At 31.9% G+C, this 12,565-nt stretch overlaps 4 protein-coding genes and 1 pseudogene across 4 annotated transcripts; 3 read left to right on the forward strand and 2 right to left on the reverse strand.

The window, feature by feature from the left end:
• Window positions 1-124: 124 nt before the first annotated feature.
• On the reverse strand, window positions 125-2,342 carry LOC106331213. Its single transcript, XM_013769533.1, has 3 exons — window positions 1,275-2,342; window positions 261-1,196; window positions 125-184 (listed from the first exon to the last, which is right to left on the reverse strand). Exons 1-3 carry the CDS (start codon window positions 2,340-2,342, stop codon window positions 125-127), a joined length of 2,064 nt encoding a protein of 687 aa, XP_013624987.1.
• Window positions 2,343-3,764: 1,422 nt separating this feature from the next.
• On the forward strand, window positions 3,765-4,331 carry LOC106331222. The gene has a single exon (XM_013769541.1). The coding sequence runs from the start codon at window positions 3,765-3,767 to the stop codon at window positions 4,329-4,331; it is 567 nt and encodes a 188-aa protein (XP_013624995.1).
• An 8-nt stretch (window positions 4,332-4,339) lies between these two features.
• Window positions 4,340-5,070, forward strand: LOC106331228. The gene is made up of 2 exons (XM_013769546.1): window positions 4,340-4,347; window positions 4,545-5,070. The coding sequence occupies exons 1-2, from the start codon at window positions 4,340-4,342 to the stop codon at window positions 5,068-5,070; spliced, it is 534 nt and encodes a 177-aa protein (XP_013625000.1).
• A 4,426-nt stretch (window positions 5,071-9,496) lies between these two features.
• Window positions 9,497-10,062, forward strand: LOC106331233 (annotated as a pseudogene).
• Window positions 10,063-10,457: 395 nt separating this feature from the next.
• On the reverse strand, window positions 10,458-12,215 carry LOC106331238 (beta-adaptin-like protein C). Its single transcript, XM_013769553.1, has 5 exons — window positions 12,097-12,215; window positions 11,945-12,023; window positions 11,787-11,851; window positions 11,587-11,650; window positions 10,458-10,604 (listed from the first exon to the last, which is right to left on the reverse strand). The coding sequence occupies exons 1-5, from the start codon at window positions 12,213-12,215 to the stop codon at window positions 10,458-10,460; spliced, it is 474 nt and encodes a 157-aa protein (XP_013625007.1).
• Between the last annotated feature and the right edge of the window lie 350 nt (window positions 12,216-12,565).

Below are 12,565 nucleotides of genomic sequence, written 5' to 3' on the forward strand. Positions count from 1 at the left end.
AGTAGAAGGATTCTTGTTCATCATACATGAAGATGACAACAAAATAAGCCGAAAAGGAGAGAAGACACAACCCAAAAAATACTTCTTGCACTTCCTGTCCTACTGTAGTTACCGATAAATAACATCAAGCTTGAGGGGATTCACCTTGACTGGCAAAGGTTTGAGATGGTTCAGCTTGTGGAGCCTATAAAGATTAAAAAAAAGTCTTATGTAAGTTATGAAAGGAGAACCATATAGAGGATAGGAAAAATGAATCATACCTTCTTATGGGGTCCCTCCTTATGAAAACGAATATTGTGGTTAGGCGCACCACAAAGTCCACAATGCATAATGCGCTTCAACGCCTTCGGTTTCTTCTTCACAGGAGACTCATGTTTGCCCTTTTTCATTTTGTTGTCTTTCTTCTTTTTGCGACCAGGCTGGTCTGGCTCAGGAGCTGGATGCACTTCAGGGGCTGCAGAAGTTGGCCAAAATCGTGCTCCTCTCAATGGTGTTATGCCCTCTTCGTATGTCCTCCTCCACACCGTCGTCCAAAACCAGTGACACACAAAATCCTCAGCCTCTAGTTTCCTATCCAAGATGACACCGTATCCATGTTCACAAAGGATCCCAGTGATATCCCACTTCATACACGTGCATGTTCGCCTCTCCAAATTGACACGGTAAGAACATGAGTCAACATTCACCAACCACATACCATTTGTGCTTCTATAAATAGTACACTCTGATGCCTTTTTGTGCTCCAAAGCGAGTATATCAACCACATAAGGTGTGCATATGCTCTTGTGGTCTTGAGCAATCAGATATCTAGAAGCGATACGCACCATTGCAAGAGGTGCAATGGTATCCAACATTGGTACCATTGGCTTTTCACGGGCACAAACGATGGAGGCGTTGAAAGATTCAGTTGAGTTGTTCTCAACGTCCTCACAATAATTCCCCAATTTGAAGAAAGCTCTAACCCAAGTCATTGGTTTCGTCTTCATCACATCTGCATACACCTCAGAGTCGTAGTTGAACAGCCTATCTAGATTCTGCTTGTACTCCGCCTCATTGTAGCTCCAAGCAAGTTGCCAAATATATGGCTTCATGTCGCTCTTCTTTCCATGTTTAGCTTTCACGTTTCCATAAATGTGTCGAACACACATTCTATGCTCCATCTTCGTAAGCTCCAACTGAACTGCCTTGATCAGTCCCTGAAACCGACCACACACAAACATAAAAAAAAAAATTTAATATTTTTTAAAAAAATTTACATGAAAATCAAAACTTACCTTCTGACGATCCGAGACCATAATATATCCATCACCATCTCCTAAACCCAAGTCTGTCTTGATATGCTTCACAAACCACACCCAATTTGAAGTGTTTTCCACTTGAACAACTGCCCAAGCAGTGGGGTAGATTGAATTATCCCCATCTCGACCAAGAGCCACTAACAACTGTCCTTTAGTTTTCCCTCTTAAGAATGTGCCATCCATCCTAATAAGAGGTCTACACGTAGCTTTCCATGATCTCCTAAGCACATCGAAACACACATAGAAACGGTCGAACACATCTTTTCCTTCCTCATTTCTCTTGGTCTCGACTTCCACCGAAGAGTTGATATTTGACTCGAGAATCTCGGCAGCATAGTCTCGGATTCGAGCAAACTGAGTATCATACTCCTTCTCAATCCACCCCATTGCTTTATTTCGGGCAGCTTGACATTGTGCTCTAGAAACCGTGATCTTCCACCTCTCCTTGATCAGTTCTTCTATCTTCATTGGCATGAAATATTTTGGTTCTTCTCTTATCTTATCAACAAACAACCAAGCTATCACAGGGACCTTAAGCATCTCACATTCTCCATTTGGAACACAACTGTGTTCGTTCTTGTACACTTTAACATACCATCTCTCTGGTTCTCCTTTACTCGAGCAATAAACACGCCACTGACAGTGTGAATCTACATTCCGACCAACACAACTAAAACCAAGTTTGGTTTTGTCATACCTATACTGCTTGATATTGTGACCAGTCTTCAGAGCGTAGTCCAATACCGCCTCTTTGAATGCAACTCCATTGAAGAATACTTGGCCCTCGAAGAGATTCCCGTCACCTCTTTTAATTCGATAACGCTCTCTTGTCCTCTGTCGTTTCATCTGTTGCTCCTCACCATCTTTCTCCTCATCTGTATCACTATCAGTCTCGGTATCGGGATAGATGTTATGCCGGATGGGAGGTTCGTTGATGAATGCAGCTACATCTTCTTCAACCCGGAAAGCGTGTCTCTCCATCTCTTCTTCATCGTCTGATTTATCCCTAAGTGAAGGAATCGTGCTTTCACCGACTGTCTCCATTGTTTCTACTTGTAATCAACTGAAGTCGGCCAGTAAATCTTTCTAGGGTTTGTTTGTCGATGAAGAACACTGGGGATTTGGGGGTTTATGTATTCGGGTTAAACCAATAACAATTGGGTTATAATCGGGTTTTAATCAGGTTTTAATCGGATCTTAAACGGATCTTTTCGGTTAAATCGCGGTTTTTGTTGGGCAAAAATAGATTACGGTTAAATGATCAACAGTAAACCGGCGTTAATTCAAACCTATGTGTATTGCAATGTTTAAATTCGACGGTATGGGGGAAAAGAACTCGATTTTTCGAATTGGGGGATATAGGATTCGAACTTTAATTTGGTGAGGAAATAGAACGGGGTCAAAAGTCTGTTTGTATCTAGTGATATATGATACTTCTCAGGGGAAAATAGATCGTCAACCCACACAACAAAGATAAATTAGCAAAGGATGAGATCACATCTTGGTCTATATATGCTAGAGAGAAATGATGGCCTTAGCCAATTAAACTAAAAATAATACATTCTCACGTGAAACTCCTTGACATGTATCTAAAGTGACTCAATCAACCTTGCAGGCAGGTCAAATTCGGAGTTTGCTACAAACGACGCCGTCCAAGCAACAGATTCATCTTCAATATTAGAGAACAAGCAACAGAGAGAGAGAGAGAGGCATTATTAATTCATCAGAAAACTTGACCCAATACAACAATCATTTACACTATCCTTCTCATGACCCTAAAACCCATAATCAAAATGAAACAACACGACTTAAAGTGGCTACTCCGCAACCAGAAACCCACAAAGACCCGGTCCAAATCATCAAAATTCAATTCGAGAGAGAACTCACATTCACGCCGGAAATGTTTATAGTCGCTAGCCTGTGTCGATGAATCGGAGTCGGAGTGCTGCCAACCTCCGACGGTCAAAATCTCCCTCCCATCATCGAATCCAACAAAAGATTTAACTCATTTTAGCTAAATCGAAAGCAGCGGTGGCGGGTGAGGATATAGTAATTAAGACCGACCCGAACCGGTGGTTTGAACATTGAATTGGCTAATTCGAATTTTCCAATTTGGACCGGGTCTTTTTTAAGTTTACGCAAAAAAGTGGAAAGCAAACTTAAATTAACCACAAATTTACGAAGAATTTTGCGAGATACTTTCCAAATTTGTGTTATTTTTATTTCCCTTAACATTAATGTAAATCTGCAAATTTTCACAAGTTTCACATAATTTTGCTATTTAATTATGTCACATTATCTATTAGCACCTACGGCAACAAAGGAAAGAAAATCAAAGAATATGTACATATTTAATTCGTTAGACCAAAAAATGGAAATTTTTAAGTCGGTCGACCTTATATAAATCCTCATAAGTTGTCCCACTTTTTTATTGACCCGATCAAAAAATAAGTTAGAAGAAGAAAGATGGTTGCATACATCAAAAATAACTTCTCTTTGTTTTTTATTATTGTTTTACTTCTTGTTGTTTCATCATATGCAAGACTTAGTATGATGGTTACAAAAGGTGAGATCGAGTCCATTTGCAATAAAAAATATGTCGATTCTACACTCTGTTTTGAGGTTCTAAAACCAAACCCTACGATTGCAAAGTTGGATTTTACTGGTCTCGCCAACTTTTTGATCAATTATACGTCTCGAAACGTTTCGGATGTATTAAAGGAAATAAAGTTGTATGAAGGCAACACGACGGATTTGCAGACAATCAAACTATGCGAAGAGTTGTATGACCTTTCTCTTTTTTCGGATGATCATGCTCTGAAAGCTTTGGCAGCCAGGGATTACGACAGCGTAAACTTTAAAGTCGGAGGTACATTGGAAAATATGGTTACGTGCAATGAGGAATTGTCAACAATGAAGCCGGTGCCACAATCCTTGATCGCAAAGAATAACGTTATAAAAAATCTATCTGGTATTGTTTTAACGATTCTGGAATGTTTCATAAGAAAAGGTAGTAGATTATGTAGTCATTAGCCTAACTAATGATATTGTTTGGTCTTTTATGTTTTTTTTTCATTCAAGTTGTTTTTCTTTAGCTTGTTATGCTTTAATCTTTATTTATTTATATTAATAAAAGAGTTTAAATGACAATTCCAATTTTTTTTAATATTTAAATTAGTATTAATATCAGTCCAAGGAAAACAAAAAGAACGTTCATCAAAAGCAGCTGAGAGTATAGTAATTAAGACTGACCCAAACCGGTGCTTTGAACATTGTCTCATCATATGCAAGATTTAGCATGATGGTTACAGAAGATGAGATCGAGTCCATATGCAACAGAAAAGATGTCGATTCTACACTCTATTTTGAGGTTCTAAAACCAAATCCAAAGTTGGATTTTATTGGCCTTGCCATCTTTCTGATCAACTATACGTCTCGAAACGTTTCTGATACGTTGAAGCAATTAAAGTTGTATGAATCCAACACGACGGATTGGCAGACGATCAAATTATGCAAAGAGATGTATGAAAGCTCTCTTTATCGTGATGACTTTGCTCTAAAAGCTTTGGCAGCCAAGGATTATGACACCGTAAACATTAATGCCGGAGTTGCCTCGGACAATATGATTACATGCAATGAGGAATTGTCAACATTGAAGCCAGTACCACAATCCTTGATCACAAAGAATACTGTCATAGAAAATCTGTCTAACATTGTTTTAACGATTCTTGAATGCTTCATAAGAAAAGAAAGTAGATTATGCAGTCATTAGCCTAATTAATGACATTTGTTTGTTTTTAATTTTTTTTTTATTATTATTCATGTTGTTTTTCTTAGGGGGAGTTAGTGGGAGAGTAACTTTCAAAAACTTGAAGAATTTAAAGATTCTATTGTTTATTGGTTTAGTGATTCCTAAAGTCTTAATCAAATCTTTTGTTATTGATGTAATGATTTTATAATTCTCATTAAATCCTTAGTTATTGGTATAATGATTTTGTAATTTATTATAGAATCTTTTGTTGTTCAAAAAGTTGAGTATTTTTAGATTTTGCAATTCTATTAAACTTTTGTGTTATTGAAACAATGATTCTTTACATTTTAACTTATCAATCACTACTTTCAAAATACTAGAGTTATAGATGATATTCTCAAAGTTTGGACCATAAAAATTAAAAAAAAAAATTGTCCAATAAAAATTATAGATCTATTATACCAATAAAAAGGCATAAATATATAATAAGAAAAGAGATTGAATGGTGGCATTATAGCACATCTGACATGGATTTGAAAAAGTTAATACCATAGAAATTGATATAAAATAACAAAATTCATATTTTCATATATATGTAATATGTCTTTCTAAAAGTTAATACCATAAAAATTACTCTCTCCGTTTCAAAATAGATGATATTTTGGAGAGTTCAAAATGTTTCAAAATACTTGATGTTTTGATATTTTTATATTAGTTTTAGTTTTACAGAAAACTGTGTCACCAATGATGTTTTATAGTTGTTTTTATGATTGACTGAATTAGTTTTATTTTATATTTTTAATGTTACTTTTTAGAAAAAAAAATGTGCTTTAATTCTTGTGCATTCACTTAAAACATCAAGTATTTTGAAACAGAGGGAGTATAAAATAACAAAACCCAGATTTTTCATATATATATATATATATAACATGTCTTTCAAAGATTGATTACCATAGAAATTGATATATTATGTATATTTATATACCTCATTGTTAACGTTCAATATATTTTCAACACATCATTCACATATTATATGAAAATTTTCTAGAAGAATATTCTTATATAATTATTTTACATAAACAATAACAAAAATTAATGTAATTATGAATCCATGACAATCTATGAAAGTTGTATGAATTCTATAAATATGGATGCACTTGTTTGTTAAAATCCATGAAAACTTTCCAGTTCTTCAAAAATCTATAAACTTTTCAAATCCACAAACTCTTCATGAATCAACCTCCCAATAACACCCTTATGCTTTAATCATTATTTATATATCCCCTATATATTAATTGAGAAGTCACTTAAGTAATTTCTGCTGACGTGTCGCTCATATGAGAGCTTTCCAGTTAATTATTATAATTTGATTGGTTGATTGTTTTTAATTTTTTATTTATTTAAATAAAGTTTTTAAAAGGAAACCAACCATAAAATTACCTAATCTAATATATGTTTCCAAATATACAATTAAACATCTTAAATATAGATAAATTAATATAATTTATTTATAGAAACAATTAAATATCATAGAGAATCACTTTATATAAATTGATAATTCTCATCCCCTTATATATTAATTGAGAAGTCACTTAAGTGATTTATGTCGCTCATATGAGATCTTTCTAATTAATTGTTATAATTTGATTGGTTGATGATTTTTAATTTTTTATTTATTTAATTAAAGTTTTTAAAAAGAAACCAACCCTAGAATTACCTAATCTAATATATGTTTCCAAACATACAATTAAACATCTTAAATACAGATGAATTAATATAATTTATTTATAGAAACAATTAAATATCATAGATTGCATTATATAAATTGATAATATACATTTAAATACATATGATATTAGAGAAACAATCACAAAAACGGCTTTAAATATATTTATATTAGTAGTGAATACAATAAATCACAGATTCCAGAAAACTAATTAATGTAAACCTAATATATTAATTAAACTCACTCATCAATTTTAGAAACTCACTCATTCACTATATATATATATATATTTTTAAATGAATACAAGACAGTCAAATATATAATTTAAAAAAATTCTCATTATTTTCAAATGACAATGTGATCATAGATAAGTTATCAATTTTATAAATGATTAAAATATTTTTATGTTTTAAATCATAAAAATTATATGGTAAGTCATTTATAATTATATAAATCAAGAAATATTATTTAATTAGTCTATTAATATAAACAGGTAAATTAAAATTATAATATGGTAAGTCACTTAAAATTATATTATATGATAATTCAGGTAAAATTATGATATAGTAAGTCATTTAAAATTTAATTAATCAAAGTATTTTTCACATGCTTTTCCTAAAGCTAATACTCTATTAAAATAATTCATATAGCTTTGATTATAATAAAATTAGCATGCTTTTTTTGAATAGTAAAAAAGATAAAGGAAACATAAAAAACAGGAGGGAAGAATAATAAAATATGTTTGTTGCGTTCTTGGTTCTTTTATATTGTTGGTCGAGATGCATGTATTTTTTGTGTTACTATAAACGTGAACTAATTTAGTTTTATGTGTTTTTAAAACATTGTGATAAACTGAGTAAGAAAGATCAATAAAATGACATGTTCTACAATTGTTAAAGTCAAAGATAGAAAATATAATGTAAATTGCAAGTAGGATAAATTATTTAAAAATAATGAGATGTATATTTTGCGGTACAATAAACTTTTAAAATATACAAAAATAAAATTAGTTTTATACAAATAAAAATATTTTATTTTGATATAATATTGGATCTCACATTAATATTAAGTATATATGCCTAAAATAACAACATTTCGTAATATTAAAATTTTAAAAATTATTTTTTTCTTACTAATTAATCGGATTTAATTAAAATGAGTATGTTTAAATGAAGAAATGGTTTGTTTAATCCATTTAAGTTTTATGTTAAACACTAAATAAAAAATTAATGAAAAAGTGTGATTTATGATTTGACAAAATTATGAGAAAAATTACTTAGATTACCATTTTCTAATAAATGTTTTCATGTTTACATTAACCAAATTTATCATTGGTTTTAAGGACATAAATCATACTATATATTGATTGAGAAGTCACTTAAGTGATTTTTTCTTATGTATTGTTAATAGGTAAAGTTTTTTTAAGAAGTTATATTTTGATTGGTTGTTGACGTTTATTAGTTATTTATTTTAATCAGATTTAAAAATAAAAGGTAACTATAGAAATAATTTATATAAATTACCAATAACACATGTGATATTACAAATAATGATTTATGGTAGCTAATTGTAGAATTGGAGAAATAATATATATGTTTTATCAATTTGTTTTTCTTTATCAATTATTTATATATAATTAAATAAAATACTTAACTTTTTTTTATTGAATTTTTTTATGGTTGTATATTCTTATAGAAAATAATTATATTTGTAGGTAAAAATGTATTAGAACTTTTTATGGTTTCTAAAGTCCACACAAAAATATTTACAAAATGTCTTCATGATAAAAGCATCCGATCATTGTATTGGTCCTACATAAAAAATTCTTTTTTTTTTATTTTTTGAAATCTAGAGTATTCCAGGATTTTTCACATGTTAAAATAAAATATAAAGTAATTCTAAATTCAATTATCTGAATTAATTATAATATTGTTTTTCTGTAAGAGAAATATTTGTCATGACTAAGGTTTATGTTGTTGAACTATTTTAAACCTCACTTATCTTCTAAAATATACTAAAATTTTTGATTATCCAACTATTTGAAATTAAAAATTAAAATTTTAATTATTATTCAAAAATCATAACAATGTAAACTTAATATATATTTCTTCATATATACTATTTGAAACTAAAAATTAAAGTTTAAGTGCAACTCCACATTCTTAAAATATTTAAATCAGTATAAATATCAGTGAGGGAAAACAAAAAGAACGTTCATCGCTTGGTTACTATTGTAAAATTCAAAGTCAAAGGCAGGCTTGCAGAGAATCTCGATGGCTTCAAAAACCAAAATCAGTATTAATTTGATTCATTTAATTAAGACCCACCTAAACCGGTGGTTTGAACATTGAATCGGCTAATTCGAATTTCCCAATTTGGACCGGATCTTTTTTAAGTACGCAAAAAATAATAATAATTTAACCACAAGTTTATGAAGAATTTTGGGTGGTACTTTCCAAATTTGTGAGTGTTCCAAAGAGACAACTTTCTAAATTTGTGTTATTTTTATTTCCTTTACCATTAATGTAAAAATCTTCAAATTTTCACAAGTTTCACAAGTTTCACATAATTTTGCTATTTAATTATGGCACAGTGTCTATTAGCACCTACGGCAACAAAGGAAAGAAAAACAAAGAAAATCTGTGAATACCTTATATAAATCCTCATAAGTTGTCCCACTTTTTTATTGACCCTATCAAAAGATAAGTTATAAGAAGAAAGATGGTTGCATACATCAAAAATAACTTTTTTTGTTTTTTATTATTGTTTTACTTCATGTTGTTTCATCATATGCAAGACTTAGTATGATGGTTACAAAAGGTGAGATCGAGTCCATTTGCAATAAAAAATATGTCGATTCTACACTCTGTTTTGAGGTTCTAAAACCAAACCCTACGATTGCAAAGTTGGATTTTACTGGTCTCGCCAACTTTTTGATCAATTATACGTCTCGAAACGTTTCGGATGTATTAAAGGAAATAAAGTTGTATGAAGGCAACACGACGGATTTGCAGACAATCAAACTATGCGAAGAGTTGTATGACCTTTCTCTTTTTTCGGATGATCATGCTCTGAAAGCTTTGGCAGCCAGGGATTACGACAGCGTAAACTTTAAAGTCGGAGGTACATTGGAAAATATGGTTACGTGCAATGAGGAATTGTCAACAATGAAGCCGGTGCCACAATCCTTGATCGCAAAGAATAACGTTATAAAAAATCTATCTGGTATTGTTTTAACGATTCTGGAATGTTTCATAAGAAAAGGTAGTAGATTATGTAGTCATTAGCCTAACTAATGATATTGTTTGGTCTTTTATGTTTTTTTTTCATTCAAGTTGTTTTTCTTTAGCTTGTTATGCTTTAATCTTTATTTATTTATATTAATAAAAGAGTTTAAATGACAATTCCAAATTTTTTTAATATTTAAATCAGTATTAATATTAATCGAGGGAAAACAGAAAAAACGTTCATCACTTGGTTTTTTTTTTTTGTTGAAATGTGAATATTATTAACCAACAAAGGAAAACAATACTTACAATATAAAGCATACATCTGCTAAGGAGCAGAGCAGCACAAGGTAGTGAAAACTGTAATTTTAAAAAACAGAGCCGAACAGAAACTCAAAGTCAAGGTCTGCAGAGAATCTCGATGGCTTAACAAAAAAAAAAAAGAGGAGCTTATCTCAGGGGTTGGAGTCTTGACTGCACATATTGACACCGGGTTGACCAACCGAGCACTTCTTGGCTTCCGTGAAGAACATGTTTGAAGCGGCAAGAAAGTCGAGTGTTGACTCCTTTTGCATATCACCAATGATCCAAATCATAAATGCCTATCAAAATTCCAACATAGCAAGAGTATGAGTTTCACTTAATAACTTATGAGAAATGTATAAATTGTATTCTCGATATAAAGAGAGTTACATAGCTTTATATAGTAGAGCTATATGAATCAAACAATAAATGTGAAGATCATATAATCATTAAGAAGAATATATGATGGAGTGGTTATAGTGATTGAGTGAATCATATGAGTTATGATTGATACTCTTTCCTTGATACGCTCCCTCAAGCTCAAGGGGTTGATGAAGCCAAGATAGCGGAAGCAGCGGCTTGAGATTGACATCTTAAAAAAAATATGATAGGAGATAAGAAGAAGCATTGCGCTTGAACCATACTGTGAGACGGACTTGTAGCTTGGATTGATTTAGACACGGACGACTATACTAGTCGTGTGGAAGCATATAGCTTGATGGAGTCATAAATGACTTGACCACATATCAACTCTGGAGTTGCGGAAGAAAGTGGACGTGTGCACACCTGGACTAGAGATGCAGAAGAAATGGAACGTTGGCTTTATAAATCACTACATGAAACACTTTGGCTTGGTAAAAAGAAACGTAACAAATGAGAACAAAAAGATTAAAAAAAACTTGAAATAAAAGACGAAGAAAACGAAAAACGTGAAATTTTAAATAAGCTACGAAAACGTGTTTATCTTGAGTTTGATCGGTGGATCAAAACTCACACAAATAACCTGCTCTGATACCATAATAACTTATGAGAAATGTATAAATTGTATTCTTGATATAAAGAGAGTTACATAGCTTTATATAGTAGAGCTATATGAATCAAACAATAAATGTGAAGATTATATAATCATTAAGAAGAATATATGAAGGAGTGATTATAGTGATTGAGTGAATCATATGAGTTATGATTGATACTCTTTCCTTGATATCACTGACATAAGATTTACTACGGTTCTGGCAGCTTCCAGCTATTTTACACCACACAAACAAATTTGTTTATTACCTTAGCTTCTGGTTCATCCAATGTGTCTACACTCTCGCATAGTGTTGCAATTATGGACTCGTACCTGTACGTTCTTATGAATGATCAAGATTAAAGAGGGTTAGAGAACTTCAAAATGCCACAGAAAGATAAATCGACTTGCGTGTTTTGGATATCTTATAAATATATCTTTGATGACTATGATGGCCTCCTTATTGCACGAACAGCCTTGGCGAACAAAATCAACATCTACTTCCGTGGCATAGTCTTTGAACTCCAGAAGAAGCTACATTAGCATGTTCCACAAATCACCATGATATGCACCAAACACACAAAACTAGGACAAACAGCAGAATAATAAAAGTGTAGTAAGGATTACCTGATCTCTATGTTTCTGTCCGAAGCAAGTTTTATCATGGTCTCCAACTTCTGCATCTTCACAGGCGTACAGGTACAGCCTTACCAACACATAAGAGTATATCAACTGCTTATTCTGAGAGTCTGCGAGCCTAGTGGATCAAGACAAGCTACCTTGATTTCATGGGCAATAATAAGTAGTCTGTTTTGGACAATGAGGTTAATGCCACGAAGTGCAACATATATTGTATCTCAGGTTCTGCCGAAAGCAATGTAACTAGGGGAGGAGCCATCTTTTTGAATAGATATATGTACCTACACGAATAAATGAGAGGAGATCAGAATCATAAAAATGGCGGATCACAGAGAGGATCTTGTACTGTGAATTAAGCTCTTCTTTGAGCTTCGTCGTCGAGAAGTATTTGGAATTGTGGCCGCTCATGACGAGTAAGTTACAGAAACAAAATGGAGAGGACTGATTTGTTAATTTTATAAAGTTAAAAGAGTTCAGTTTAAAATTTAAAGTTTAACTTCAATTAAATCCTTATACTATTGATATGTTCGAAAGGGCCTCGTAACTTCCGGTTCTAGTCAACGCCAGTTGTTTTCTTCTGTTTCTTTTTTTTTTTTTTTTTTTTTTTTT

This window comes from Brassica oleracea, chromosome C1 (assembly GCF_000695525.1).
Source record: "Brassica oleracea var. oleracea cultivar TO1000 chromosome C1, BOL, whole genome shotgun sequence".
NCBI classification, from domain to species: Eukaryota; Viridiplantae; Streptophyta; class Magnoliopsida; order Brassicales; family Brassicaceae; genus Brassica; species Brassica oleracea.

Bases quoted from the DNA above. Each gene is read 5' to 3' on its own strand.
- LOC106331213 (XM_013769533.1), bottom strand. From the start codon at position 2,342: ATGGAGACAGTCGGTGAAAGCACGATTCCTTCACTTAGGGATAAATCA. The intron at 1,197-1,274 runs GTAAGTTTTGAT...GGTCGGTTTCAG, and splicing joins TGGTCTCGGATCGTCAGAAG to GGACTGATCAAGGCAGTTCA. The intron at 185-260 runs GTATGATTCATT...TAATCTTTATAG, and splicing joins AGGAGGGACCCCATAAGAAG to GCTCCACAAGCTGAACCATC.
- LOC106331222 (XM_013769541.1), top strand. From the start codon at position 3,765: ATGGTTGCATACATCAAAAATAACTTCTCTTTGTTTTTTATTATTGTT.
- LOC106331238 (XM_013769553.1), bottom strand. From the start codon at position 12,215: ATGGCTCCTCCCCTAGTTACATTGCTTTCGGCAGAACCTGAGATACAA. The intron at 11,651-11,786 runs GTGCAATAAGGA...AAGAACGTACAG, and splicing joins TTTGTTCGCCAAGGCTGTTC to GTACGAGTCCATAATTGCAA. The intron at 10,605-11,586 runs GTAATAAACAAA...GAATTTTGATAG, and splicing joins TGGATGAACCAGAAGCTAAG to GCATTTATGATTTGGATCAT.